General features: G+C 44.8%; 1 protein-coding gene across 9 annotated transcripts in view; it reads right to left on the bottom strand.

Annotated features, from left to right (window-relative positions):
• Positions 1-26,552, bottom strand: part of SASH1 (SAM and SH3 domain containing 1) — a 314,865-nt gene that overhangs the window by 16,788 nt on the left and 271,525 nt on the right. For 7 of the 9 annotated variants that reach the window (XM_078447431.2, XM_078447430.2, XM_078447428.2 and 4 more), the window contains 8 exons: positions 23,933-24,762; positions 18,886-18,960; positions 17,311-17,454; positions 13,920-14,055; positions 12,940-13,109; positions 11,974-12,183; positions 11,031-11,181; positions 3,746-3,859 (listed from right to left, as the gene is read on the bottom strand). In XM_078447431.2, coding sequence (XP_078303557.2) covers positions 3,746-3,859; positions 11,031-11,181; positions 11,974-12,183; positions 12,940-13,109; positions 13,920-14,055; positions 17,311-17,454; positions 18,886-18,960; positions 23,933-24,762 — 1,830 coding nt within the window. The remainder of the gene's footprint in view (positions 1-3,745; positions 3,860-11,030; positions 11,182-11,973; positions 12,184-12,939; positions 13,110-13,919; positions 14,056-17,310; positions 17,455-18,885; positions 18,961-23,932; positions 24,763-26,552) is intronic. The other 2 variants (XM_078447436.2, XM_078447441.2) reach the window with 1 other exon arrangement.

Genomic DNA, 26,552 nt, shown 5'->3' with positions numbered 1-26,552 from the left:
CTCTGCAACGGCCTGGGAGGTCTGTTTTGCCAAATCTTTGGGTTGTTTTCTGGGGCGGATGCACAGGTGTGGCTGTTACCTAGCTGTGTCCGTGGGACAAGGTGAGCTCGGGCTCCTCCGACTCTGCCGCCTTCCCAGGAAGTCTGCCAGGTGGGTTTTCAGTCCAGGGGTTTAGGGAGAACCATTATCTTCCCACACTGATAAAACACTTTGGCAGAGTTCATGGGTCAGATTTTGAGGTCTCCAAAATGATCATTAGAAATGGGATTAGGGGGAGGTGACTGCTCTCAGGGTCAGGCAGGTGCAGCCGAGTACCTGAGAGTTTGAGTACCTCCTTGAAGTCTGCACCCTGCCTGCTTGCTCCCCCCACTCTCGTCCTGGTTTTGGAGCCCATAGTGGCTCTCAGACTGTTTTTTAAACTATAATCTACAGTAAGAAACACACTTCACATTCATCCAGTGCACACAGACACATGCACAGGCAGAGACATACACACTGAACCAAGATTACAAGTCACAATATCAATCTTACCTTTGGAATGCACCCTGGTATTTTCTATTCTGTTTTACAAAACTGCTGTTTACTACCCTCTACACCGATTTTCCACCCCACTAATGAATTGCAACCTGCAGTTTAAAAAGCTTTGCTTCAGTAGGTGCTCAATATTTTAAAATGTGGGCTACTTGATGGGATTCCAGTGGCAGCTAAAACCTATCAACCCTGGGCATTTTTCACAACGGGGTTCATGTGTTCAACAGAAATTTAGGGGATCCTTTACTACTGTCTCTAATCTTGCTATAATAGGAGTCTGGGGGCCACAACAGGAAATCAAGAGCCACCCGTTGTAAAATGGAGGGCACCTGACCCCATTCCACTTATGACTCCTGTGAGAGACAAGTAAGCTTTCTGAAATTTCCTACTGATTGCTTCTCTGTTAGGACAGGGAGGAAACAAACAAGACATGTGGCCTTCAGATCACCCTCTCCCTCAGTAAGTGCTCTGCACTCCGGCCATGCAGTGGAGGCGTTTATGACACTGCTGCTTTTGTGACCCTTCTGGATGGTCTACCTGGTAAATTGTTTTCCTTAAGGACCTAATAGCTCCCCATGCTCAAATGCTGGTTTTTACTGCAAAAAGAAAAGGGCGTAGGAGACACACAATTTAGGGTTTACAGCTGTAGATATTTTGGATGCAATTTATTTGCCTCGCACGACAGTCAGGAGGAGGGGACGGTAGAGACGAAGAGGTGACTGCTAACAGAATCACCCTTTCTCAGAAAATCAGACTTTTGAAATCGGGAATTTTCAATACAGGAGTATCCTTTTTAATGCAGCTTCATCCATAAAAGATGGATGCTGAAGTGTGGAGGGGGCTGGGACACAGTGAGGCCCGCAGACCTCCATGGACCAGCGCTTATGCATTTATCTCTGCACTCGATGAAAATATTTTCTTCGTGAGAACTAGAACAGAATGGTGCAGCTTGGTTTAAGGAAGTACAACAAAAAAAAAGGGTGGGGGGAGGCGAATACTGTGTCCTTAAGTGGACAAGCAGGAAAGATAGAAAAAGAAGTCACCTCTATTTTGAAAACATCATTTTGGTTTGAGTTGTGGACTTCTGCCAATTGTACACCTTGCTCACATACTGTTATGCTGCTTTTCAAAGCGAAATTTATGGCCAATCTTGTTGTTCCAAAACCTATCTACCGAACATCATCTATGAGCATATAATTATGATGGATACATTATAAGTAAACCACAGATTCAAACTGAGTTTGTCATTTGCGGTGGATATGGCACTCAGTACTCCAATGAAGTGAAAGAAACAAACATATTCTCTAGTAGCTTCCAGTAAGTAGACCACGGGTAGGCCTGGCCCAAGGACGTGAAGTTGGGAGACAGAACACTGAGCCCTAGTCATGCTCTCTGAGAGAGAAGGAAGCACCATATTAGATGTGGGCGGCTGGGTGATATCTAGCTGGCCTGAAGTTTTGAGATTTAATTCTGCATCCTGTATTCAGAGATCTAGCTTCCACAGAAATGAAGCAAAGACTGTTGGGATAAAGTCAGTCTTTTCACTTTTAGTATGAATTGAGATGTTTTCGTACTGTGATCTTTGATAAACCCCTGCCAGAATCTAGGAGTGACCACACCCATGACCCACAAGTTGGCCTGCTTCACTGGGTAGATTCCAGATCCTGAGGGCCACCCCTGCTCAGGCTGTCTAGATAAGAAAAACTGAGGGGAGCGAAAACAACAATGCTGAAGGAAACCAATGCTCACACCTTGGCTTTGCATCCTGGTCCTGCAAGGGCTCCTCAACATCCTTACACTGAAATAAGGGACAGATATGTGACTGTCCCAAACACTGGGATATTACTGCTCCTCAGAATAAATAAGCCAAAAGAAAAGCATAAAGAAGTGTCCTGCCATGTGTGTTGCCTTTCTCCTCGTTTGAAAATGGGGGCATCTATTTTAATCCAATCCACTGTTTTTGAAGGTAGTTATTATAACAAATGCAAACTAAATCCTTTCTGGCTTAGAGTTCAATGAAGCCCAGATACCACGGGCTGATGTATAATGACTGTAATGGAGTATGGGCTTAAAAATGCTTATAGGATTGGAAAATTAGGTCTAAAATACTGCCTACCATCGACAGACCCTCATAATAGCCAGAGTGGTACCAGGTGAGAAAAGAACAAGGACTTCAGCTATCATTTAAAGTCTTCATCTATAAACTACGCATTGCAGGGGCGCCTGGGTGGATCAGTCGGTTAAACGTCCGACTTCAGCTCATGATCTCAAGTTCGTGAGTTCAAGCCCCACATTAGGCTCTGCGCTGACCGCTCAGAGCCTGCTTCAGATTCTAGGTCTCCATCTCTCTCTGCACCCCCCCCCCCCCTTGCTTGTGCTTTCTCTCGAAAATAAACATTAAAAAAATAATAAAATAGGCAGTCCCGGGTTTGAGTGATGATTAGTAACTGCAAACCTAGGGACCCAGCCCACTACCAAGTTCATAGTCTGTGTTTCAAAAACACTAGGTATTAATATTACTTTAACTTTTAGAACAAAGAGAAACTCCTTTACTAGTTCAGGGGTGAGGGGGCTCAGATGCATGAAGTCAAGTCTTTGGCTAAAAAATGCTGTAACCCCCAGAACTCCTCACCCCAAACCGCATGGCTCTTTCCTGATCCGGGCTGAGGCGCTAAGAGCTTCAGGGCCATGGGAAGTTGAGGATCCTTTCTCTGACACACAAGTGTCTTCAATTCTCCACTTATGTGCTAAGTGGGATGGAAGAAGGACACCACCATACTCCTTTCTCGAGAACATCAGTTGCCTGGTCTCGAGGGAGAGGTTCAGTCTTTTTAAGAATCTTAATTAAGTGCCAGTATCCCCCAAAGTATGGCTCAGGCTGCAGAGGAAAGGTAGTCCTATGCCGAAGCATAGCTGTCCAGAAATGATCCAAAGGGCTGGCATATTAAGATATTAAGGTGCACTGGGGCGCCTGGGTGGCTCAGTCGGTGGGGCATCTGACTTCAGCTCAGGTCATGATCTCACAGTGTGTGAGTTCGAGCCCTGCGTCGGACTCTGTGCTGACAGCTCAGAGCCTGCTTCAGATTCTGTGCCTCCCTCTCTCTCTGCCCCTCCCCTGCTCATGCCCTGTCTCCATCTCAAAAATCTAAAAACATTAAAAAAAATTTTTTTAAAGATATTAAGGTGCACTCATAGTTATCCGTGTGGACATTACCATTTTCCAGGTTCTCGCTGCTCTCGTAGCACCCGGAGTCTCGTGGAGAGCATCCACTCAGGCCCTGGCTGTCGACAAGCAGCTTCTCCTGGGATCCCGACTGGTCGCTGTTACCTACAGAAGGTAAACACACAGCATGGAATCAGAGGGAGTGAAATCAAAGTCAAGCAAATCCCGATTTTTATCCTGTTACCAGTGCACGGGACGAGATCAGAACAATTTTCTGTAAAGGTAACATCACAATAAATTCAGAGGGAGAGCCTCTAGTTGCAGTTCGTCAGTTTCTGTTACATTACCCAGAGGAGGACTCTGGCCTCAGGCCTGTCAGGAAGGGAGACATTCAAAGCTTTGTGTCTGCTGTGAGGGAAGGACAATCAGTGTCCTTTCTGCGCAAGGGGACCCCGGAGGGGAAGCTTAGGGTGCGTATGCCCCTTTCACAAGCAGGTTATTAGCGATTTCTCTGACAAGCGTCTGGCCTAAGACGTGTCTTCCAAATTAAGTGGTAAATGAAATACTGACTTTAGGAGCATTCTTCGGTCTTGGTGACAAGCTCAGGTTCTCGGATTCTCTCAACAGGAGTAAGGCTGGCAACTGGGGACATTAACCCCTAACCTGATGGGGGGCACAGGTTAAATCCTTTTGTTTGTTTGGAATGTGTTAGAGGGTTTGCTTTCCTTTCTGCCTTCTCCTTTTGTTTTGAGTCAGCGTTTCTGTTCCCTGAATCCTCTAACCAGGACCCTGAGTAATGGACACTCTTCAGCTGGGCGAGTGGAAACTGAATGTCCCCATTTTAAAGAAGCCTTCTAAAGAGAAGTACCTGATCCTGATGTTTCTGTCAAGGGAAAGTCTAAAAGCCAATCACAGGGGAAATGAGGGCCTTTATCACCAGCCATGTCACATGCGCGTCTATAAAAGGGGGCACAGAAGGCCTTACGTGGGAGTGAGGTTATACGAGGAACACCTTTGTAATACTGTGCAGAGGGGGTACTTGGTCCCATAAAACAGAAACCAAGAACAACTTTTTCTACCTAAAACAAGTAAGTTCATGATAAATGGCCTTGATTTCTTTTCCTTTCTCTTCAAAGCCCCTCCCCTACCACATACAAAAACAAAACGGAAATCCGATGGCTTTTCTCAGGTCATTAAGAAATAAATCGCAGGAAGGCAGACGACTGCATTCCACAACGTACAGCTGTTCTACTCACCACTTCCTGTTTGCATTTTTCACATGGAAAGCGTGTTATGACACTAATCCTGGCAGAGTAAGCTGGTAAGGTAAAACCCCAGATTAAGACGTGCTATTTTTGGGGAGTGCCTGGGGGGCTCAGCATCCGACTTTGGCTCAGGTCATGATGTCACAGTTTGTGGGTTCGAGCCCCAGGTTGGGCTCTGTGCTGAGAGCTCAGAGCCTGGAGCCTGCTTCAGATTCTGTGTCTCCCTCTCTCTCTGACCCTCCCCCTCTCGTGTTCTGTCTCTCTCTCTCAAAAACAAACATTAAAAATAAAATACCTAGGAATAAATCTAACCAAAGAGGTGAAAATTGTATAAACTGAAAACTATAGAAAGCTTATGAAAGAAACTAAAGAAGACACAAAAAAAATGGAAAAATTTCCCATGCTCCTGGATAGGAAAAACAAATACTGTCAAAATGTCAATACTACCCAAAGCAATCTACATATTCAATGCAATCTATCAAAATAACACTAGCATCCTTCACAGAGCTAGAACAAACCATTCTAAAGTTTGTATGGAACCAGAAAAGCCCCAAATAGCCAAAGCAATCCTGAAAAAGAAAACCAAAGATGGAGGCATCACAATCCCAGACTTCAAGCTGTATTACAAAGCTGTAATCATCAAGACGGTATGGTACCGGCACAAAAACAGACACTCAGATCAATGGAACAGAATAGAGAACCCAAAAATGGACCCACAGACATATGGCAAACTAATCTTTGACAAAGCAGGAAAGAATAGCCAATGGAATAAAGACAGTCTCTTCAACAAGTGGTGCTGGGTAAACTGGACTGCGACATGCAAAAAATAAACTCAAAATAGATGAAAGACCTCAATGTAAGACAGGAAGCCATCAAAATCCTCGAGGAGAAAGCAGGCAAAAACCTGTTTGACCTTGGCCGCAGCAACTTCTTACTCAACACGTCTCCAGAGGCAAGGGAAACAAAAGCAAAAATGAACTACTGGGACCTCATGAAAATAAAAAGCTTCTGCACCATGAAGGAAACAATTGGCAAAACTAAAAGGCAACCAACAGAATGGGAGAAGATATTTGCAAACGACATATCAGATCAAGGGTTAATATACAAAATCTATAAAGAACTTTTCAAACTCAACACCCAAAAACCAAACAATCCAGTGAAGAAATGAGCAAAAGACATGAATAGACACTTCTTCAAAAAAGACATCCAGATGGCTAACAGATGCATGAAAAGATGCTCCACATCACTCATCATCAGGGAAATACAAATCAAAACCACAATGAGATACAACCTGACACCTGTCAGAATGGCTCACATTAACAACTCAGGCAAGAAGAGATGTTGGTGAGTAATGTGGAGAAAGGGGAACTCTTTTGCACTGCTGGTGGGAAGGCAAACTGGGGCAGCCACTCTGGAAAACGGGATGGAGGTTCCTCAAAAAACTAAGAATAGAACTACCCAGCAATTGCACTACTAGGCATTTATCCACGGGATAGTGTGCTGTTTCGAAGGGACACATGCACCCCAATGTTTAGAGCAGCACCATCAACAATAGCCAAAGACATTTGGAAAGAGCCCAAATGTCCATCGATGGATGAATGGATAAAGAGGATGTGGCGTGTGTATATATATATATATATATATATATATATATATATATACACACATATACATGTATATATAAAAATGGAGTATTACTCGGCAATCAAAAAGAATGAAATCTTGCTATCTGCAACTACGTGGATGGAACTAGAGGGTATTATGCTAAGTGAAATTAGAGAAAGACAAATGTCATATGACTTCACTCACATGAGGACTTTAAGACAGAACAGATGAACACAAGGAAAGGGAAGCAAAAATAATATAAAAACGGAGGGGGACAAAACATAAGAGACTCTTAAATATGGAGAACAGAGGGTTACTGGAGGGTTATGGGAGGGGGCGATGGGCTAAATGGGTAAAGGGCATTAAGGAATCTACTCCTGAAATCATTGGTGCACTATATGCTAACTTGGATATAAAGTAAAAACATTAAATTAAAAAAAAAAAAAAATCAAAATTTTTTTAAGTGCTGTTTTTTAAACTAATGAAAAATTAACTGGAAGCACAACAGCCGAACGTTTACCTTCCCCCACACAAAAAGAACATTCTGGAGTGATGTCCTCATTATGTGGAAGAGTCTGTGGATTTGAAGCAGCCTTTGTCCTAGTCTAGCATGTTATTTAGGAAAATGATATGTATAAAATGAAGGCTTTGAGCTATTAGTTACAACCCAGGAAGAGGAATCAGTGTAGTCTGTCCTTGGCAAGGCAGTTCAGTGTATCACTCCAGCCAAAACAGACTCTGAAGTGCTGACCAATGGGCATAAAAGAAAACACCTGTCCCTGCCCCTGCATGAAAATGCAGACCGCGTCTGCATCTTCAGGGATGCCGGCCTTCACTGGACACCGTCAGGTACCTGAGTGCACGGGGAGTGAAGGGATCCCTCACATTGCCTCACAAAACCAGTTCAGCTGATACAGTCATGGGGCATATGTCAAGGGGCTGTGGTCCATTTTTTTTTTTTATTAAAGGTCCAGTCAGCAGCTACTTAGCAGGAACCCAACTATCAAGCTTAGCAAAATTCCCTAAAACTAAAGGCCAGTATTTACCAAGTAACTTGCCCTTCTTCCAAGAGGTGGGTACGTACCTCCTAGATGTACTGCAGATTCAAGGCCATATCCCCTCTCCACACTTACTAGCATGAATGCGACAGTAGAGGACAAGAAAGGGGAGCTAGGACCATGAACAGTCTCACAGTCAAATAAGCATAGGGGGCTGGGTTTTGGGGGCTGAAACCCTGTTTGGGCCTGACCTGAACTTGGGCCTGAAGCCCTCCCCCTACTCCCACCTCAACACACACACACAGGGAGGAACAATGCGCTAAGACACTGAGATACCCAAACATCAAAAGGTGCTGGTGCACGAGCACCCACGCCATTTTCTGGAGAGCAATTGCCTTGGGGAGGAAAAGGGAAGGGAGTGGCATTCTTGGAGAACATGCCTTTCAGCGAACTTGTATTTCTTTAAAAAAGAATTGAAGCAACTATGCCAAAATGTTAACTTTAGTTGGATTTTGGGTATGTGGATTTTTTTTTCTCTGTACTACTCTGCATATTAGAAATTGCTAATTACAATTAAAAAAAATTTTTTTTAACGTTTATTTTTGAGACAGAGACAGAGTGTGAGTGGGGAAGGGGCAGAGAGAGAGGGAGACACAGAATCCGAAGCAGGCTCCAGGCTCTGAGCTGTCAGCACAGAGCCCGATGCGGGGCTCAAACCCACGAACCGTGAGCTCATGACCTGAGCTGAAGTTGGACGCCCAACTGACTGAGCCATTCAGGCGCCTGCCAATTATAATTTTTATTAAAATTATTAACCAAGAGCTTTCCTTTGGCAAGCCTACGACAGTGGTTTTGGTATCAGTGTAGGGAAATGCTGTCAGACCATTAGAGTCTTTTCCAAATGGAACCCTGTACAGAGGCCTGCATTCCCCACGCACAGACGTGCACTGAGGAATGCTGGTCGGCCTGCCTGCCAAGCCGTTCTGGTGATGTGCTTCCTGCTTTTGTGCGTGGCTGAACTAGAAAAGGTGCAAGATCTGAACAGATCTCTGGATCTGTCTAGGGCACAGAAATGCAGTTTGACAGAATCTATGGTGTCCCTCTTGGTCACCAGTTACTTAGAGTACTACTTAAAATTTAACTGCACTGAATGTAAAATCTTACAATCCTAGGATAAGTCTAGACCCAGACCCTTGGCACTAATCAGCACCCCGAGCCCATGAAGCCTTTGTTTTACAACCACTAAGAGGACGAGCTACTTTTTGCACTGGGGATAGTCTGAGCAGGGGCGCAGCACAGATTTCAAGAAGCAAAGAGCCCTCCTTAGACTTTCTGAGTATGCCTCATCATAGGTTCCCTCCTACAAAATATCCCCTGGTGCAAACCTCAGGACGGTGAATCTGAGCCAGTGTGGCAGGACAGAGACTAAGGGCACATCCGGCCTGTCTTACCCTCCGTGTTTAGCTTCGGTCCTCCTAAAGGAGGAAGTGTTCTGAATGCTCCAGGAAACGTAATGGACAGGGTTGATAAGCCAGCTGTTCTCAGTGGCTGAGGAAGAGCAAATGAGCTATTTTATAGAGCAGCTGTGGTCCAGGAGACTAGATGATTTAACATTAATTGATATCAGGATAGCTGGCTGGCCACACTGGGCACGGGGCCAGGAGGCTCCTTGTGCCCAACCTGGCCACAGACCCCCAGGAGACACCTCCTATACCAAAGAGACATAGTTATGAAGTGGTATTAACTATGAAACACAACTCTCTTCAGATCTATCCCTGAAGGCAGTATGTTTATCTAGGATTCAGCCTTCTATTTGATGGTATGTGGTCCTTTATATTATCAGTTAATTTAGAGGGAGGACCGATTAAGCAGAAGTGAATTTAACTGTACTGACTCACTTGCTCCCATGTCCTTTGGGCCTGATGCATTCAGTAATGTATTTCTTTCCCACCATTAACCATGGTTTGGGTTTGTCTTTTAGCTATAGAAATGCTATTAGCTAGCGAAGCAGAGCACGTGAAAGAAAATGCATTTGAATTCAATAACTAGGAAAGATACTCCCCTCGTGATGCATAATTTCAGGAATATTTTTGATGTCAGATTGAAGAATAAAGAGCAAGATAAGACTAGGTTAATGGAGCAAAGGATACAGTATATTCAAATAGACTACATAAAAGCTGGGAGCTTACTGAATGTTGTCCATGGACTATAAAAATGAGCTATCACCTCAGCTGAGAATTTGCAATATGGAATCTCTTACATATTCATTTCAGATACTTCCTGCTTCAGTGGAAGCCAATGAATGTCATATATTCATTAACCATCCTATTCAATAAGAGAACAATTCCAGTGTGCTTTGAGAAGTAATTAACCCTTGGCTGGGCAAGATACTCCCAGTATGTCTGTTACCTTTGTGTATCCCGACGGCATGCTGAGGCTGCACATCCCATAGTGCCTAAGTTGGCATCTATGGGGTTAAGAAGACCGCAATTCAGGGGTGCCGGGGTGGCTCAGTCTGTTAAGCATCTGACTTCAGCTCAGGTCATGATCTCACAGTTCATGGGTTCAAGCCATGCATTGGGCTCCGCGCTGACAGTACAGAGCCTGCTTGGGAAACTCTTTCCCCCTCTCTCTGTCTCTCCCCTGCTTGCACATGCACTCTCTTTCTCTCAAAGTAATAAATAAACAAACTTCAGGGCGCCTGGGTGATTCAGTCGGTTAAGCGTCTGACTCTTGATTTCGGCTCAGGTCACGATTTCGCAGTTCGTGAGATCAGGCTCCACACAGCAGACTCTGCATGGACAGTGCGGAACCTGCTTGCGATTCTCTCTCTCTCTCTCTCTCTCTCTCTCTCTCTCTCTCTCCCCTCCCCTACTCGTGCTCTCTTTTCTCTCTCAATATAAATAAACTTTTAAAAACAAATAAACACGGGGCGCCTGGGAGGCTCAGTTGGTTAAGCATCTGACTTCGGCTCAGGTCGTGATCTCACAGTTCATGGGTTCGAGCCCCATGTGGGGCTCTGTGCTGACGGCTCAGAGCCTGGAGCCTGCTTCAGCTTCTGTCTCTCTCTCTCTCTCTGCCCCTCCCCGGCCCACCCTCTCTCTCTCGCTCTCTCTCTCAAAAATAATAAAAAAAAATTAAATAAACTTTAAGAACATATATTTTAAAAAACAGAGATTTTTATATTAAAAAAAAGAAAAAAGACGCTGCAATTCAATCCTCTCTTACAGCAGCCTTTTCTTCAAATGTTACCTAGAAACATGCCAGGAAAGGGGCCAGCAGTAAGGTTTTCTTTGCTCCCACATAAACCAGAAGGGCTACATTGGAAATTTGTGCCTTTGTGCTGCTGTTTGACATAATACAAAACTGGCCCTGGCTTTGGATCAAGTAGGGCCAACTGAATGACTCTAGGGACCTGAGCATGTGACTGATCTAACGAGGGACACTTGTGTGCCGGGAGGGACTTACTGTCATATTCCTGTAACAGCTCCACCGCCGTCAAGAGAACAGCCCTGTGTTCCGGGTCCCTGATATTTAACTCATCCAAATCTTCCTCCTCCAGGAGCTTAAAGGTGTCCAGGTCTTCATACCCATTGAACAGGAAAGTGGGCATGTGCTCCTGTGAGGGAAAGAAGCCAAGGGAGTCAGCAGGCCCTGTGATTCGGGACCCTCAAGCAGCCTCGAACCCCTAAACTCTTTCCACAGTCCGTTTCACGTAGCTGGAAGATTAGTAAGTATCGCTTGTAATCTGCTGTGTACCTCCCAGCCCTCAGCTGAGCAGGCGCGCAAGGCATTTCATTAATCAGGGGTCAAGGACATGTACCTTGCAGGCTGACATGGGCCCCACTGGCTTGCATTTTCACTGTGCCCCTGCTTTAGGGCCTCTAACGCTGCAGCGTGCACAGCCCAGGAGACTTCTTTCGTTTATAGGGCTGCTGAAATCCAACTCAGAAAGCGCGATGACTTCCTCAGGAGCAAGAGGGTTGTGCAGGGAGGAGACCGAATCTACTGCTGCGGCCCCGGTTCACTAGATCCTGAGAGGGACAGTGGGAGACGGGCCGTGGGCGTAAATCCTCAGTCTGAGGAGCTGAGGGAGCAGGGCACCAGGGGTTTGTGTTTACAGCCCTTCCTGGTAGTAGCTCGGACCTCACGGCTCTCTGAAAGCTGTTCTTGGGGCTAATAGCAAGTTCTGACCCGGGACTTAGGCGGTCACCCACCGCAGAGGTCAACGGCAGCATTAGAATTCCGGTACCTATTTCTGTAGAATAATGGCTACTCATCATAGTAACGGGCTGCCCTTGTTGGATCACACAGATGACTCTTTCTCCTTCCCTGAATGTGCCCTTGCTTAATTTAGGAAAAGGAGAAGGCAGCAGGGAGCCAAATGTGACCAGAACAAGAAGAAACTGACTTTCAGGTTGATCCGATCAAGGAGATCCTCCACAGATTTGGGCTGGGGTGGTCTTCCTTTTCTCCTCCTCCTGGTGGGGCGCTTGGGCTTCTCTTCTTCCTCATTTAGCACATCTACATAGATGAACTTGAATGTGCCGACCTTGTTGTTCAACAGACCCATCCAGGTGCCCATGGGTGGCTTGCTGATTATGTCGATGATGTCTCCTTTCTGTGGCCCAGGGAACAAAGATTCTTCCATTAGGTACATCTCTAGGCATGAACCCTGCACCAATTAGATGTGTTAATCACACAGATGAGAAAATACAACGAAGGGCCAGACTCAGGGTTCCACAGGTCACTATACACGAGTGGGAGCTTGGCAGAGAGCCAGAGCTCTCCTGCCTCTGCTAGATTCCTTGCAGGCCTGAGGTCTCATACCCTCCACCCCCCCTTCACCACAAGGTGAAACGTGGCTGAAGTATCTGTTGGTGCTCATGGCTGGCTGGGCACCTGGCTGGCCCTCTGGATGCCTGACCGCCATCCAGAGCTCCTACTCCCTAGAGAAAGAATTTCCCACCAATCAAATGCCAGCAGCAAGCCCTGTTGTAGAAGTGCTTCATACATTTTGTGGAGCTCCATCTGTCCTGTAAAAACCTCACTGGTTAGTCATACAGAGAAGGCAGTAAGGTTTCTTCAGCTGGAGAAAGCAAAACCGGAGGCGGGGGGCGGGGACAACAGGAACTCTAAAAGGAAGCTGAGGTCAGAGGTAAGGACCGGTGGAGGCGACGGTGATGACAGAGCATTAACATAAAACCTGCCTTCGTCCTAAATGCTACCTGGTTTTCGGTTTTGTTTTTCTGTGCTGAGGAGACCAGTTTATCACAGCAGCCAAGATACCGGCACCACAGTAGCCCAGCACTCAAAAGCAAGGACAAGAGAACACCTCTTAAAGAAACCGTCAGTCTGAGGCCGGGCAGAGACGCACCTTGAGCTTGAGTGAGTCCGTGTCATAGGGACTAGGCGTGAAGTCGGTGTGCACCCTGGCGCGCCCGCAGAAGGGGCCCCGGTAGGGGGGTTCCTCATCATCACCGTCTTCTGACTTGACACTCTCCCTGTTGCTGGTTGAGGAATCCGTGGTACTTACGGTCTGACCACCTGCACACGGATAGGAAGAACCAGGGTAAACACGGACTTCCTGTGTAGCAAAGCTTAGAGGCATTAAAGGTCATCACAGATCAGGAAATTAAGGGACAGGTCAGGGAAGTCACAGGCCACAACCGTTGTGTCAAGACCACGGCAGGGCGGGCTTAGGAGTCCAGGGGATCTGAATTTTCTGATGGTTATTCCTCATCAACCGCCTAAATAGACAAGGGACTCCGGCAAGTTATCTTTATGACCCAGGAATCCAGGTGACAGACTCCCTAATGGAGGACACCACAAGCCTTCCACATTCATAACCTCTCGGGCATACTGTCCTTACCCCTTGCGATAGACAAGGAAACTCAGAGAAGTCAAAGAACTCGCACAAGGCCAGGCGTTCTGAAAACGGTGGGTTTAAATTGGTCTCCTCCCCCACGCCATTTGGCGACACCACCATTAGTCCTGGAGTGGTTGAATGGCACGCATTGTCTGTGACATTTATAATTCGCTCTTTCCCCACGTCTTCTGTTGGTCATTTCAAGAGCCTTTCCCCTTGACTTATTCCCCTCCGTTCTCCAGATCCTTCCTCCGAGTTGCTTCCCTGTTTTCTCCGATCAAAATTCATCACCCCGTTTGTGCCACTGCCATACGTCTGCCACAAAACAAATATGACTCTAGGTCCAGACATTTCGCAGGTCTGTCTCTAACAACACCCGAAGGGTGGGAACTTGTTCTTTTCATCTTTCGATTGCCTGACCCTGACACCCAGTAAAAGTCTGATGTGGACTCCAACGGAAACCATCTATAATTACAAACGGGACGCACTCATCGAGCTCTGGCCACTCAGAGAACTCCGCAGACTCTCGACAGAACCTCCGGCCTTGAGCTTCGGTTTGTCCATGTGTTCACCATCAGGCTGTGAAGACGGAGGGGAGCCGGGCATTCCCTCCAGGCCCGAGTCCTACAACGGGTTTCAACAAAATTAAGTTTCATCAGAGTGGACGGGTGTCCTTTTATAATTGGAAGCAATTTAGCCCTCAATCAATCAAATCCATTTTTATCCCCATATTTGATTCTGTACCCCAAATCCTCCTCCTTTTTAATCTATAGCCTTGCTTCAGTTTAAAGTTGCAGCTCATGTAACGCAATCATTCTTCATGCTCAAACAGATGGTTTTGAAATCTCCAAAAAAAAAAAAAAAAAAAAAAAAAAAAAATATATATATCTATATCTATATCTACCTCTTAGAACATTTTATTAAAGGCTTAAAAGACAGATAGGTAGTATAGTCTATAGGTCGGTAGTAAAAATGAACTTCAAATGCAGATCAAGTACAATCTACCAGTAATGTGTGATTTTGAAGTACTATCAGAAAACACTGACTCAATCTGAAGGGAAATGTTTATACCTTAAAGCAAAAACAAGTAAATAAAAGACCAGATTCTTTATCTGTTTACATAAATTATTAAAATTAGTTCATGAAATAACCAATTTTGGATACAGATACATACCAAAAATACCTTTTTTTTTTTTTTTTGGTCTGTAATAAAATTTCTATATGTCGTCTGTGGTTTTAGCTTCTTTCACATCCTTTATGCGTGCAGCATAAAAGCTGTCCAGCCCCTTTCAGATCAGAATGAGGACAGTAGTGATTCAGCAGTACTTTTTAATTGTGGGGCGGCCATGAGGCATTATTCGCTTGGTGGCCCCTCATTTGCACATGTTAAGTATGGCACGCTCATTTGATTAGTGGTGCCAAACAGAGAAGCAGTATCATGCTTTAAAAAGTTTGCAGTCTGATTGGTTTACTTGCCAGAACATACCACTTTCTGGCATATCACATAGCCACGTGAGCACAAAACCCTCTAAATGAAACCTGTTATTTGCATAGTGCCGAGTCATCAGAAGAGCTTTGACGCGATTCTGCGGGTCCTGCAAACATTTAAGGCAGCCTCTGACCCAAAGCCCATTTTTTTAAAAGTACGCTCTAGGCCCAACATGGGGGCTTGGACTCACATCCCTGAGATCAGGAGTCGCGTGCTCTACCGACTGAGCCAGTCAGAGGCCCCCCAAACATCCCTTTACATTTAAGGAAAATGAACAAACCCCCAAAACAAATATAAACAGAGGTGCCATCACTGAGGAGTAACTGAAGCTGTGAAGTATGAATTCCTGAAAATATTTTCATTCCTCTTTCTGAAACATCAACTAAGTCATCTTTCCAATTATCTTTAAAAAAAATTTAAGTTTGTTTTGAGAAAGAGTGAGAGCGCACACGCATGTAAGCAGGGGCGGGGCAGAGAGAGGGAGAGAGAGAGAATCCCAAGCAGTCAAGCACTGTAAATGCAGAGCCCAACTCAAGGCTCGATCTCACAAACCATGAGATCATGAGCCGAAATCAAGAGTCAGACACCCAACCAACTGAACCACCCAGGTGCCCCTCCAATTATCTTTTTTAATGCTTTTGAAAACACCCATTTTGAAAAACAGCAATATGAAATCTACATCTCTGATACTGTATGTTCTCAAGTACTTTTATTAATTTACTCATCACCTATTGTTTACCTATCAACAGGTACTGTTTTTTAGGTGCTGGGTGTACAGCAGGGACAAAGCAAAGATCTTTACCATAATGGTTGATACATTTCCTAAGATGTTTAAAAATAAACCTTGCAACATTAGTTTTCTCTCTACAAAAAGCATCATAATGATCATCTATTCCTTTTAAGCGAAATGAATGCTTCAAAAAAGCAGAGAATTAGACTAGAAGCCTGCTAGATAGTAGTATAATTCTAGAAAACGGCGGAAAAGGACATTAAAGTTCTATGCTCATGATCCATAAAGCAGAAACCCCCTAAGAATGCAAGTGTATAAGAGCTTTTAGTGGATGTTTCAAATCAAGGGAAAAGCAAACTAAAGTGCTTCAACTTGATGGTGCTGCTTTCAGTGACTGGCAGGACGTCTGCTTCATAGGAGAGCGCAGTTTGCCTCACTGCTGTGCAGAAATCTAGAATCGCCATTGCTCCCAATGCCCGCAGGGACAAAAAGGGAAAACGATCGTGGAGAAGACACACAGGACGCAGCCCGGACTTCTGTAGGTTTAACAAGCCAGAGTTTCTCAACCTGAGCACTGTCAGCATGTTAGATGGGTAACTGCTGGGGGGGAACTGTCATAAAAGGTTTACCAGCACCTCTGTCCTCTATCAGATGCCAGTAGCATAGCACCCAGCCTGCCCCACCCCCACCCAGTTGTGACTATCAAAAATGTGCCCAGTTGGAACGGAAACAAAATCCGTACACGCCCCCCATCTTCCCCCGTGACAACCGCTGTAAGAAGCTGAAGATACTGTGTGAATCACAGTGCAGGCCAGTGGCTAGCTGGTGTTCAGGGACTCAAACGGGGAGGTCTGGATTTTAGCTTCCTCTGTCCACCAGAGGGCAGCAGCTGAGCAAAAATGTCCCCTTTCCCTGTTTTTATTTGGTAGGTAAAGAAACATTACCCAAAGATTTCAAGTTGACAGAGGCCTCGAATGCCGTAAAGGTGCCAGAGGAAAGGAAAGTCAAATGGTCAAAGTCACCTCAAGGCCGAACTCTCCAGACGCCTTTATTTCCTCCACCCAAACGATGAGAACAGAAACTGGTCATGTTTCTACTGATGAAATCACAGAACGGGAGGTGGGGGGTCTATTCTGTGCTCTCTCAATGGCCACACAGAGGTCCAATCAATGAAAACACCCCCAGAAACAACTGCTATCAGAAGATCTACTTGCCAGGAGCTTTTAGAGCTCCTACTTCCTCTACCTTTTTTGAAAAGTCTGTTATCTAAGGAAACTTGAGTATCTTTTTGTGGTTTGATTCTGGCGATCCATTTTGTATCAAGGGATATTCTATCAGATAAAATCCTTCCTCTGTGTCAAATGTTAAGATGCTTTCCGCACTAAGGAGTAACCACTTCTTCACATGATTTCTTTTTCTTGTCTGTACATGAAGGCGGGGCCTGCATCATGTATTCCCAGCGCTAAGCAGGGACCACCCACCCTAAGTGCTGATGTTTACTGAGTCAATTATTGAATAAATGTCAGTCGAGCTTCTGGGTCCACAAACTAAGCATGGTCCTGGAGCCTGGTTAATACCAATGAACGTATTTGCTACTACATCAGATCATAGATCTGATAGCCCTTGGCTTGGCTCTTTGCTCCTGCTCTTTGTTCCATACCTGCTCAGAGACAGAGCTGCTGTATTTTTTAGACATTCTCTTCCTCATTGTCTCTTTCACGGATTTCACCTTTTTTCCAAGAGAGATGCGGGAGGCCGTGGGTGATTTGATAACTTCTTTGTACACAAAATCTCCTTCTTTACTCTGCAAAACAAAGTGTTGTAAATACCTTTAATCACAGTAAAAGGATGCCCAGAAACAGGTTTTATTATGCAAACCATTAATGTTCTACCTCTCAGAAAAATACTGGCATCCCCCAGGATCCTGAAATTTTTCCTGTGTTAACTCAGTGCTGTTATTTGTCTTTTCTATTGAAAATTAAAAGCCACTCGCTAAGGCCCTTTTGTATATTTGTTTAAAGTGGGATGTGGGTCACTTATTATTTTTTTAACCTTAGTATATTCTTCTCCTATTATACTTTTCCTCATCATTTTAGATACCCAAGGGGGCTGCATTTCATTGATAAAGAGTAATTTAAATGAACCAATGTTCACATAATCCCAGCAGTGGGAAGAAGAGAAAGGTAATACTACTGAATCACCCCAGGAAGAGTGGAAAGAACAACATGGCAAATCTCAGTCATCAGAAGTCCAATATCTGATCAGACTTAACAGCATTCTTGAGCTCCGTGTGGTCAACTGCTAAGAATATGTACATTTCCTTCCCTGAACAAAACTTGGTCATCTCTCGTTCTATTTTACATCTTAGAAAACGACTTTCCCCTGAGAAAGGAAAAGAAATCCTACTTCCTCTATCATTCTTTTTTAAAGATTTAACTACATAAAATTATTGGTCTATGAATCAATAAAGTTTGACATCCAAATAAAATAGTGTTATTCTTCTAGGAAATTCTCAAACACTTGAAAAATCACAGATGGGTATTTTAGCTGACATATGATATATACACAAATATAAAGCACGGAATTTTAATTTCATAGTTGCAGGCAAAATGCATAAAGAGAAAACAAAACTGTAGGTAAAATTCACCTACATCCTTGGAGCCTCAGAAAGGGAACCTTAGGGAATGGAACTTGTGCACCACAGTGGTGGACTGTCCCCAGAGTGATCCAGAAGCAGATCTCAGGCAGCTGGAACCTTGGCTCTGAAGAGTCTGGTTTGGTTTGGGCCCAAGGATACTGGGTTCATTCCAGGACGCTCCAGATCAGGAAGACCTACACTTCGAGAGGGCCATGCACTTGGCCTGTGATAAGACTGGTTTCTTAGATATTTGGGCACATCCTGTTGGACCCCGGTCACAGGGCTCCATCCTGTCACGCTACCTGTGCGTAGTGGCCGTGTACACGTGCTACTAGAAGCCAAACTCCTCTGGATTTGGGACTTAAAGAAAACCGGAAGCAAAGGCATCACAGGAATGGAGGTGGTCATCGTCGTTCCACACGGAACAGCAAAGCATCTCCATGATGGGTACCAAGGGGCTTCTATCCAACTATGATGCAGGATCACCGATGTTACGCACTATCCTTTCTCAAACTAGGAGAATTTCTCAAATTTGAAACTATGGCAACCACATGCTTGAATCCAAACCTTTCTGCTTCTCCTTTGATGTGTACGCACCATTGGGTCTGAACTGTTGCTGCCAATGTGTAGAGAACGATTCGTCAAGTCAAATCCTCCAAAACTGCAGGTTCTCTGTGGGGAGGAGAGGGCGGGGCAGGAATAATCCAGTTATGTTTAAGTTAGCCGGCAGTGCGCCAACCCAACACATTTCCCATTGCGGGACAATCACCGAATCACAAGTATGTCCACAGGATGAAAATAGGAAACAAGAAATGATGAGGAAAAAAAAACAAACAAACATACATGATTCATGTTTTAAGGAAATTTCCCTCATTTTGCCTTTCCAGAGGCCACTGGAACTGTGCCTATGCCTGGGGTCCAAAATCCCCTTAACGTGCAAAAACCAACTGGTTAAAAAAAATACAACCAAACACCACCATGTGTTTGTTAAGTGCTCCAAGATTCCCTGCCTCTTAGCAACAGAACATGCCCTTCCGGTCCCCTGATTTCAGCTGCATATAGTAATGATGACGAGGAAATATGTATTAGGGGACCCACGGGCTCAGAGCAGTCTTGGAAACCCAGATCTGGAATCCTGTATAGCTCTACCACTGACAGCAGGCTTTTCTAACAGACTCTTATTTTGCTTGGTTTTAAATCTCTGAGAAGGGGAAAAAAGGTTATGTTTATAGTAGCACAATCAGGCCAAGAGGATTACTCACTCATTGCTTCCTTGACCTAGCCAAAAATGCTGCTAACTTTCCCAGCTAACTGCCCAACTTAACTAATCGTGACCCTTTTACTCAGAGTGTATGAAGACACCACATTTGTCCAGAAAGAAAAGGTTGATTCAGTGACTGTCTTTGACCACACTCCTTAGTTTCAATAGGAAAAAATGCTGATGTTGTAAAGAATCAAAAACCTTATTGTCCTTTAATTGGTTTCAAACTTTATGGAACTGCTTATATTTCAGTAGTTTTATATTTCAAAACTTGCTTCGAATTCTTTGTTGTATTTCCAGCAAAAGCTATTCAATGGCCACTCCCTCCCCCACCCCAAAAAGTCTGTACGACAGACTCAAAGCACACTCATTTTTCTTACAGTGGATTCACTTTTTAAGCGATTGGTAATAAAAGCTGAATAGCAGATCTGGGTTCCAAGATTTTGTATGACGTGTTTCCCCAAGAAGTCTAGGTCACAGCTATTCCGTGGAAGAAATGAACAGAAAAGCACAACCCATACTATAAACATGGCTTGTTTGAAAGAAATATACTTGAGATGTATATTAACTGACTTGAGAAAGCAGAAACATTTGGGAAGGAAAACGCCATGGTTCCTGGAATCGCACAGGTTGCCCTGGTCCCGCCACTTCCTTGTAGGGGGACAGATAAGGCACTTAGACTCTCTGAGCTTTGGTTTGTTCAGGAGTAGCAGACACGCCGTGAGTGCTGGGCTTTCACTTTTCATCAGGCCTGCTCTGATCTGATAGCTTGTCCCGGACCAATTACCATATCCTACCTTACCTGAGTTCAGGCTTAGTAAAACATCCTAAATATGTAAACGAAGGACTAAAGCTTAGTTCTGGGCCTTACATTCTGGGAGCTTCCATTGTAAAACCAGAGCCTCCCAGGCGGGGGCCAAAAGGTGAGAGATGGCAGAATGAGGGGCCAGGATAGAGAAGTGCTGTGGGAGGTACTTGGGGATAACCAAATTCCGGATGTCACACACAGCTGTGTTTCTCCTTCAGCTGTTGTTGCTGGTTCAAATAATCCACCATGGACATAATTCTAATTGTGTATCAAATATCAATGGATAATCTGATCTCCCTTATAGTCAACCTAACTGTATTGTCTTCTATAAAAAGCGAGGGGCGCCTGGGTGGCTCAGTCGGGCGTCTGACTTCGGCTCAGGTCATGATCTCGCGGTCTGTGGGTTCGAGCCCCGCGTCGGGCTCTGTGCTGATAGCTCAGAGCTTGGAGCCTGCTTCGAATTCTGTGTTTCCCCCTCTCTCGGCCCCTCTCATGCTCTCTCAATAATAAATAAGCGTTAAAAAAAATTTTTTTAAATAAAAAAATGCGAAAGACCTCTTTATACAAAAACATTCACCAAATCCCCTAACCTGGCGAGCAATGTTATGACCATCTCTCAAGGTTCATTTTTAACATTTACTTTTCCTTTCCAGCTTATAATGCCAAATAGATGTTTGCATTTTTGCAAAGGCAGTGATTTTATTCTAGTTCCTTTCCTGTGACTCAGGGCTTTACAGATAAAGTATGGCGCCCAGATGCCTCATCATTTTATGGCTTCTGCACTTCCCTGCTTTAAATTCCAGCATCAACTGCAACACTGGAGCCCAGCATGTACTTTCTGATGCATATGAAATAACCGAGAAAGAATTTATGTGGAAACTTCTAACTGTAATAAATTAGAAGCTCGTTTAGGTCTTCATATACCAGCTGCATGCATTTATTCATAAAATAAAAAGCTTAGGGTTAAGAGTGAACTGGGCTTCTTAGCTACCAACTAAAACCTCTCCCGGTGATATGCTAAGATGTCTGGAACAGACTCTTCTTCAGGAGTGGGGGACAAAGAACATAATAATAAACATCGCTTGGACGAGTCTTAAATCTTTTCTGTAATATCAAGTAGTTCTTGAAACAGCATTCCTTCACCAGAGAAAACAGACTAGTGAGAACAGTAAAAGTAAGCCAATCTTTGGCTTTGGTGGTCCACACAAATGAAACCTAAGTGAGGTTGTTTTCAAGGTCTTCGTATCTCCTGTAGCGGTAACTATAAGAACATTTTGGAGAGATGCTTGTAGATGAGGAGAGCCGGTCAATGGAATGGCCATGCAGTTGAAAACATGTTTTTGGGGGGTGGGGGGGGGGGGTGGGAGTTTAAAAATGGACAGAATTCCAAAATGTCATGCATGCCTGTTCCCTCAAACAAAAAACTGAATGACCAAAAATACGAAGACAAGTGACCATTTCCAGTGAAATACAGCATTCTCATTTCCCTGAGGTTTCATCAAGCAAATATGGCATTTTTGAAAGACAAAAAGATCAGGTTTGAAGAGTAAAGGAAACTGTGCACTAGGACAAGAAGGATGGAAAACAAAATGGTTTAAGGAAACCAAGCAAAGGAATTATCTTTACCCACCACCCCCCCCCCCAAAAAAAACCTTTTGTTAAAATGCTTGTTTGCACTTACAGTTCTCCAATTAGAAAGTGAAATTTTACTTTCCTGATGGTACAATTATGCTTAACAAGAAAAGGTATGTGCAAATTTCTAATTTAGCCTTGAAGATATTATTTTAGCCAGTAGAACTGTCCAATACTACCTCAGGCTCATAGTATCTTAAAAATATGCAGCCTTGGGTGACCTCTGGGATCGAGATTACACAGTGCCACCGTTATAGGGGGTGAAACTTGGTGCTTGAAAAGAAGCTCGCCCGTGTCCATACTCAATGTCAGTGAAGAATGAATCCCTGACACACAATTAAATTAGCACAGGTCTTAGAAATACAACTTCTAGAGAGAAAGTCTTGAAGAAGTTACAATACTAACCTGGTAATTAATATGAGGGACACATGAGCAATTCAAGGTAGGGTGGAAAAATTCTCGGTATGACATGATTTAAGCTCATGGCGGGGAGACCAATGAACAGAGCTGAGGTGGATGTGTTTTATCAAGGTCATGTGCAAAGGTACAGAGGCAGATGAACTGGGCAGAGCCCTTCTGAAGTTAATACATTATACCAAGATTTCTTTGCCACAGCATTTTACAGAAGACCTGCAGGTCAGAAGTGAATGAATGAGGAGGAGTTTGCTGTGTACATACATCAAGCACAAACCCAACCACAAACTATGGCGATGATAGAGAAAGAACCAAGAGGGAAGCTGTCGCTAATAGTATGAATGTGTTACAAGATGCGCATGAGTGAGAAAAGATGGAAGACACGCTCCACCAAGACAGTTGACACATGTGGGAACATCTAGAAGACTAAAGGCAAGGATGGACCTAGCAATCCTTTTGGAACAGAGAAGTCATTTGAGGGATGGCATGGACCAATCAGTCTCCATTTCTACAAAAAGCAGAACTTGAATGAATGAATATAAGTTCCGGTAATCGTCTGGGGCAGAACATCGTATCCGTGAATGTGAAGGAACCCGGGAAAGCCCCCACGGGAGGCTACAGTATGGTCTGTTCCTTCAGACCCTTAAAGGGGGCTCAGCCAGCAGTCGCAAGGGGACAGAGGGCAGGAAGCCCACAGCTCTTCCTTGCTCTGTGCCATTTTATATGGGTTTCTGTGCAAGCCAAAAGTTGGGTGGGAATTCCAAGGGGAAAATGCCTATATTCTCAAGTTTAATATAAGTCATGCCCTCAAAAGTCAATTTTTACTAGGTCTTTGATAATTCAGTAACAAAACTGAAAAAACATTTCTGAAAGTAAGTGTTTCATTGCTGGCTACGTACAGAAGAATCTACGGGGCAGGGGAAGACGTTTCTGAAGGTCCACCCTTCTGTTTAAGATAGAACATCCGATAGATTTAAGTAAAACAAAAGAGCTCGGATATTTTTCCCCCTTTCCATTTAAGAACTTTCTGGTTGGCACTACTCATAAGAGAAATGTACTTTATGAATGTTTTCAAATCACCAAATCGGTGATTCTGTTGATGGCAATCTTTCATTGAGCCAGTTTCTATGGTTTTAATTAAATGAAAGAATAAGCAACTCGTTTAAGGGCAAAATGTCCTTCTGTTCTGAATCAGATTCTTTGAGGTCAAGTGACGTGATGGCTGGGAACCAACCAGCCTAGAAGGAGGCCAAACCCCACCCCTGGACTCTGAAAGCCCTTCTCTGGATCATCTTCAGTGTTTGGTCTTAATTAAAAACCAAAGAGCTTCAATGGGCAAGAGGACGAGTGGAAAAGAAGAAGCCATTACTAAAAGAAAGCAGGGTTAGAAATTTGAGGTGATGGCCAGAAGTCATGAAGTTAGGAGAAGAGAGGGGAAGACGCCAGGTTCCCTGGAAGAAAGGCCATAATGCTTGACTGCACATCACAGAAATGACAAGGCCGTCCTGGTGACCATCTTTGTGACTCACGGACTTCTGGTGGATTCTCAAGAGAACCCTTTTAGTACAGCGGTCGACCGTGGCGGCCCACTTCCTCTTGGTCTCCTCATCCTCCTCCAGCAGGCACCGCCTGAGGTCCTGTCTCTCGGCCTTGCTCAGGGTCCTGTCCGAGGCAGGCCGCACTAGCTGGGTCAGGTTCAGGTGGCTGTACAGGCTCCGCTCCACCACGTAGGTGATATTGAACTCGCTGACCGAGGGGCGCCCGCGCGCCCTCCTGCTGGGGACGCCACAGCTCCCTCCCCCTTTGGGTTTCTGCCGGAGCAGGTCACAGGTCACACTGCTGACTCCTTTTCTGGAGGGACGCTGGCAGAGAAAAGCTCTGGAACATGAATAATTAGTATCCATTTTCTTCAGGCGGATTTGCTTCCGGACACTCTGAACCTCCTCCAGGGACACTAGAAGGTGGTGCCTACGTCGGTGGTGGTCATAGAAGCAAACACCATCCGTACTTACCCCATGGCTCAGGGACCCGAGACCCTTCTTCATCTCCCCCTCAGTTAGGGAGCGGGAGACCTTCTGGGCCTTTTCTTCTTCTGGGTAGGAGAAGAACGTCCCCATCTTCTTGGGGGGCTTAATCAGGCCCCGACTCTCTCCTTTGCTGAAGGTTTTGACCAACTTCCGGCCGGCTCCCCAGGTATCCAGGCTGCTGGATGATGGAGAAGTGGTGAGAGAGTCTGAATCATCTTCTGGAGGTTTCTCAGGAGAGCCATCAAAGAAAAATGGCTTCTTGTGTACTCCAGAATAAAGGGCGGACCTCTCATCCAGAACTGGGGAATTCTCAAACACATGCTCCTCCCCGCCTGGAGGGAAATCAACACAGAGATGTTCATGGTCTCTTGTAAACATACTTCTCCATTCCCTCATAGGTATTTCTTTTGTTACAGCCCCGCCCTACAAAAAATAAGCCAATCGTCACAGAAACCACAGTGATCCCCTCCCCATATCACTTACCCTCTTCCTAAACCCAGCTCCCACTTAAATGAATGCATATAAAAAATAACAAACTGTGCAAATGTAGGGCTTCACAAACTTAATGTTAAAAGGTGTTGGGTGTATTTTCTTCTCCTTCTTTACAGTATCTTTGTAGAACAAAACCCTGAAGAAATCTACTAGAAATGCCACTGGGAAAACCCAAGCCAGTCATTATCATGATATTCCATAGCCCTTAGCATTTAAAGATAATTAATCCCGCCCCCCCCCCCCCCCCAAATCTGATTACCCTCCCCAGGCTGTGGGAGAGATCCTCAGAAGCTAGGAATCAGGATCTTTCCCCCTTCTGAAAGGCCTCCTGTTGACTCCGGTTGGGATTTCATTGTCAGAGTGTGATGAATGCCACGTGGCTGACAGTGATTTTTTTTTCCCTTGGTACATGTGCCATTTAAGTAATTAAATCACCAAGGCAGCCTGGGTGCAGAAACACCATACGGGGTTACAGCGTGCGAACGCAACTCACAAATAGTCCCCAGTTGACAAGCCAAACACAGCAAAGTTAGGGAACTGGGTGATTCCAGCCAGGCATCGCCATCCACTGGCCCTGCTGGGAAGCAGCAAGGGCATTTAAGGGCCCGGACACGCAGGCAGCCTCATCGAGTGTTCCACTCTGTTTCAAGGATTCCAGCTCTTGAAGCCTCCCCTGGAGCAAGGTATTGAGCCAAGCCCTCCGAAGCCCAGTGGAAAGGTTTGGACTGACTGGCAGGAAAACGGAGTTCTTTTCTGCGTGTGTTATGTGAACAGATGTGAAAAAGAAGTAGGTCAAACTGTGGGTGTAGGGATCCTAACTGGCTGTGTCCCTTTAATTATAAGGAACCTTTTGAGAACTGCTGCTTTCTACCAGCTGAACTGTGAAGAGGAAAAAATAAAAAGTTCCTTGGAACAGAGGGATGGCCCTAAATATACCAGCTGGGACGCGGGTGCCAGTGTGTGGTTAAATGTCAGAGAGAACTGCTCGCTTCGGAGAGGGGAAGGATGAAAAGATTGGTATCAGCCTCTTAAAATTCTAAAGGTTTCTTCCTTTTCCAGCTGATGGGAGTTATTATTACAAGTATAAAGAAAAACAGAATCGCTGCTATTAAGTACGACTCAAGATGGATTTTTACGTCAAGGAGACAGTGGTGGGGAGGGAGATTCAGAACTGTGTCCAGTCCAAAGTTCTCCATAATCTGCAGCACAAATGTATTCCCTGAAGGATTATTCTCGGATCTTTCATGAGAGTTGTTGTTTTTTTAAAAAAAAAAAATTATTTATTTATTTTGAGAGAGAGCAGAAGCAGGAGAGAGGCAGAGAGAAGGAGGGGGAGAGAGAGAGAATCGGAAGCAGGCTCCACACCACCAGCACAGAGCCGTCACGACTCAGGGCTTGAACTCATAAACTGTGAGATCGCGACCTGAGCCCAAATGAAGAGCCGGATGCTTAACCGACTGAGCCACCCAGGCACCCCCTTTCATGAGTATTTAGAAGCAGAGTATAATCGAGCTCTGGCAGGAATTTGCCAGACCAGAGGCAGTGTGCAAATACTGTGAAGGTTTCCTGCTCTTTCCTCAGGACCCCTGACTAATAAGGTATGGAGACCAAGGGCCCTTCTGTTGTTAGA

This window comes from Panthera onca, chromosome B2, assembly GCF_046562875.1.
Source record: "Panthera onca isolate mPanOnc1 chromosome B2, mPanOnc1 haplotype 2, whole genome shotgun sequence".
NCBI classification, from domain to species: Eukaryota; Metazoa; Chordata; class Mammalia; order Carnivora; family Felidae; genus Panthera; species Panthera onca.
This window is presented reverse-complemented; position numbering and strand designations above follow the sequence as displayed.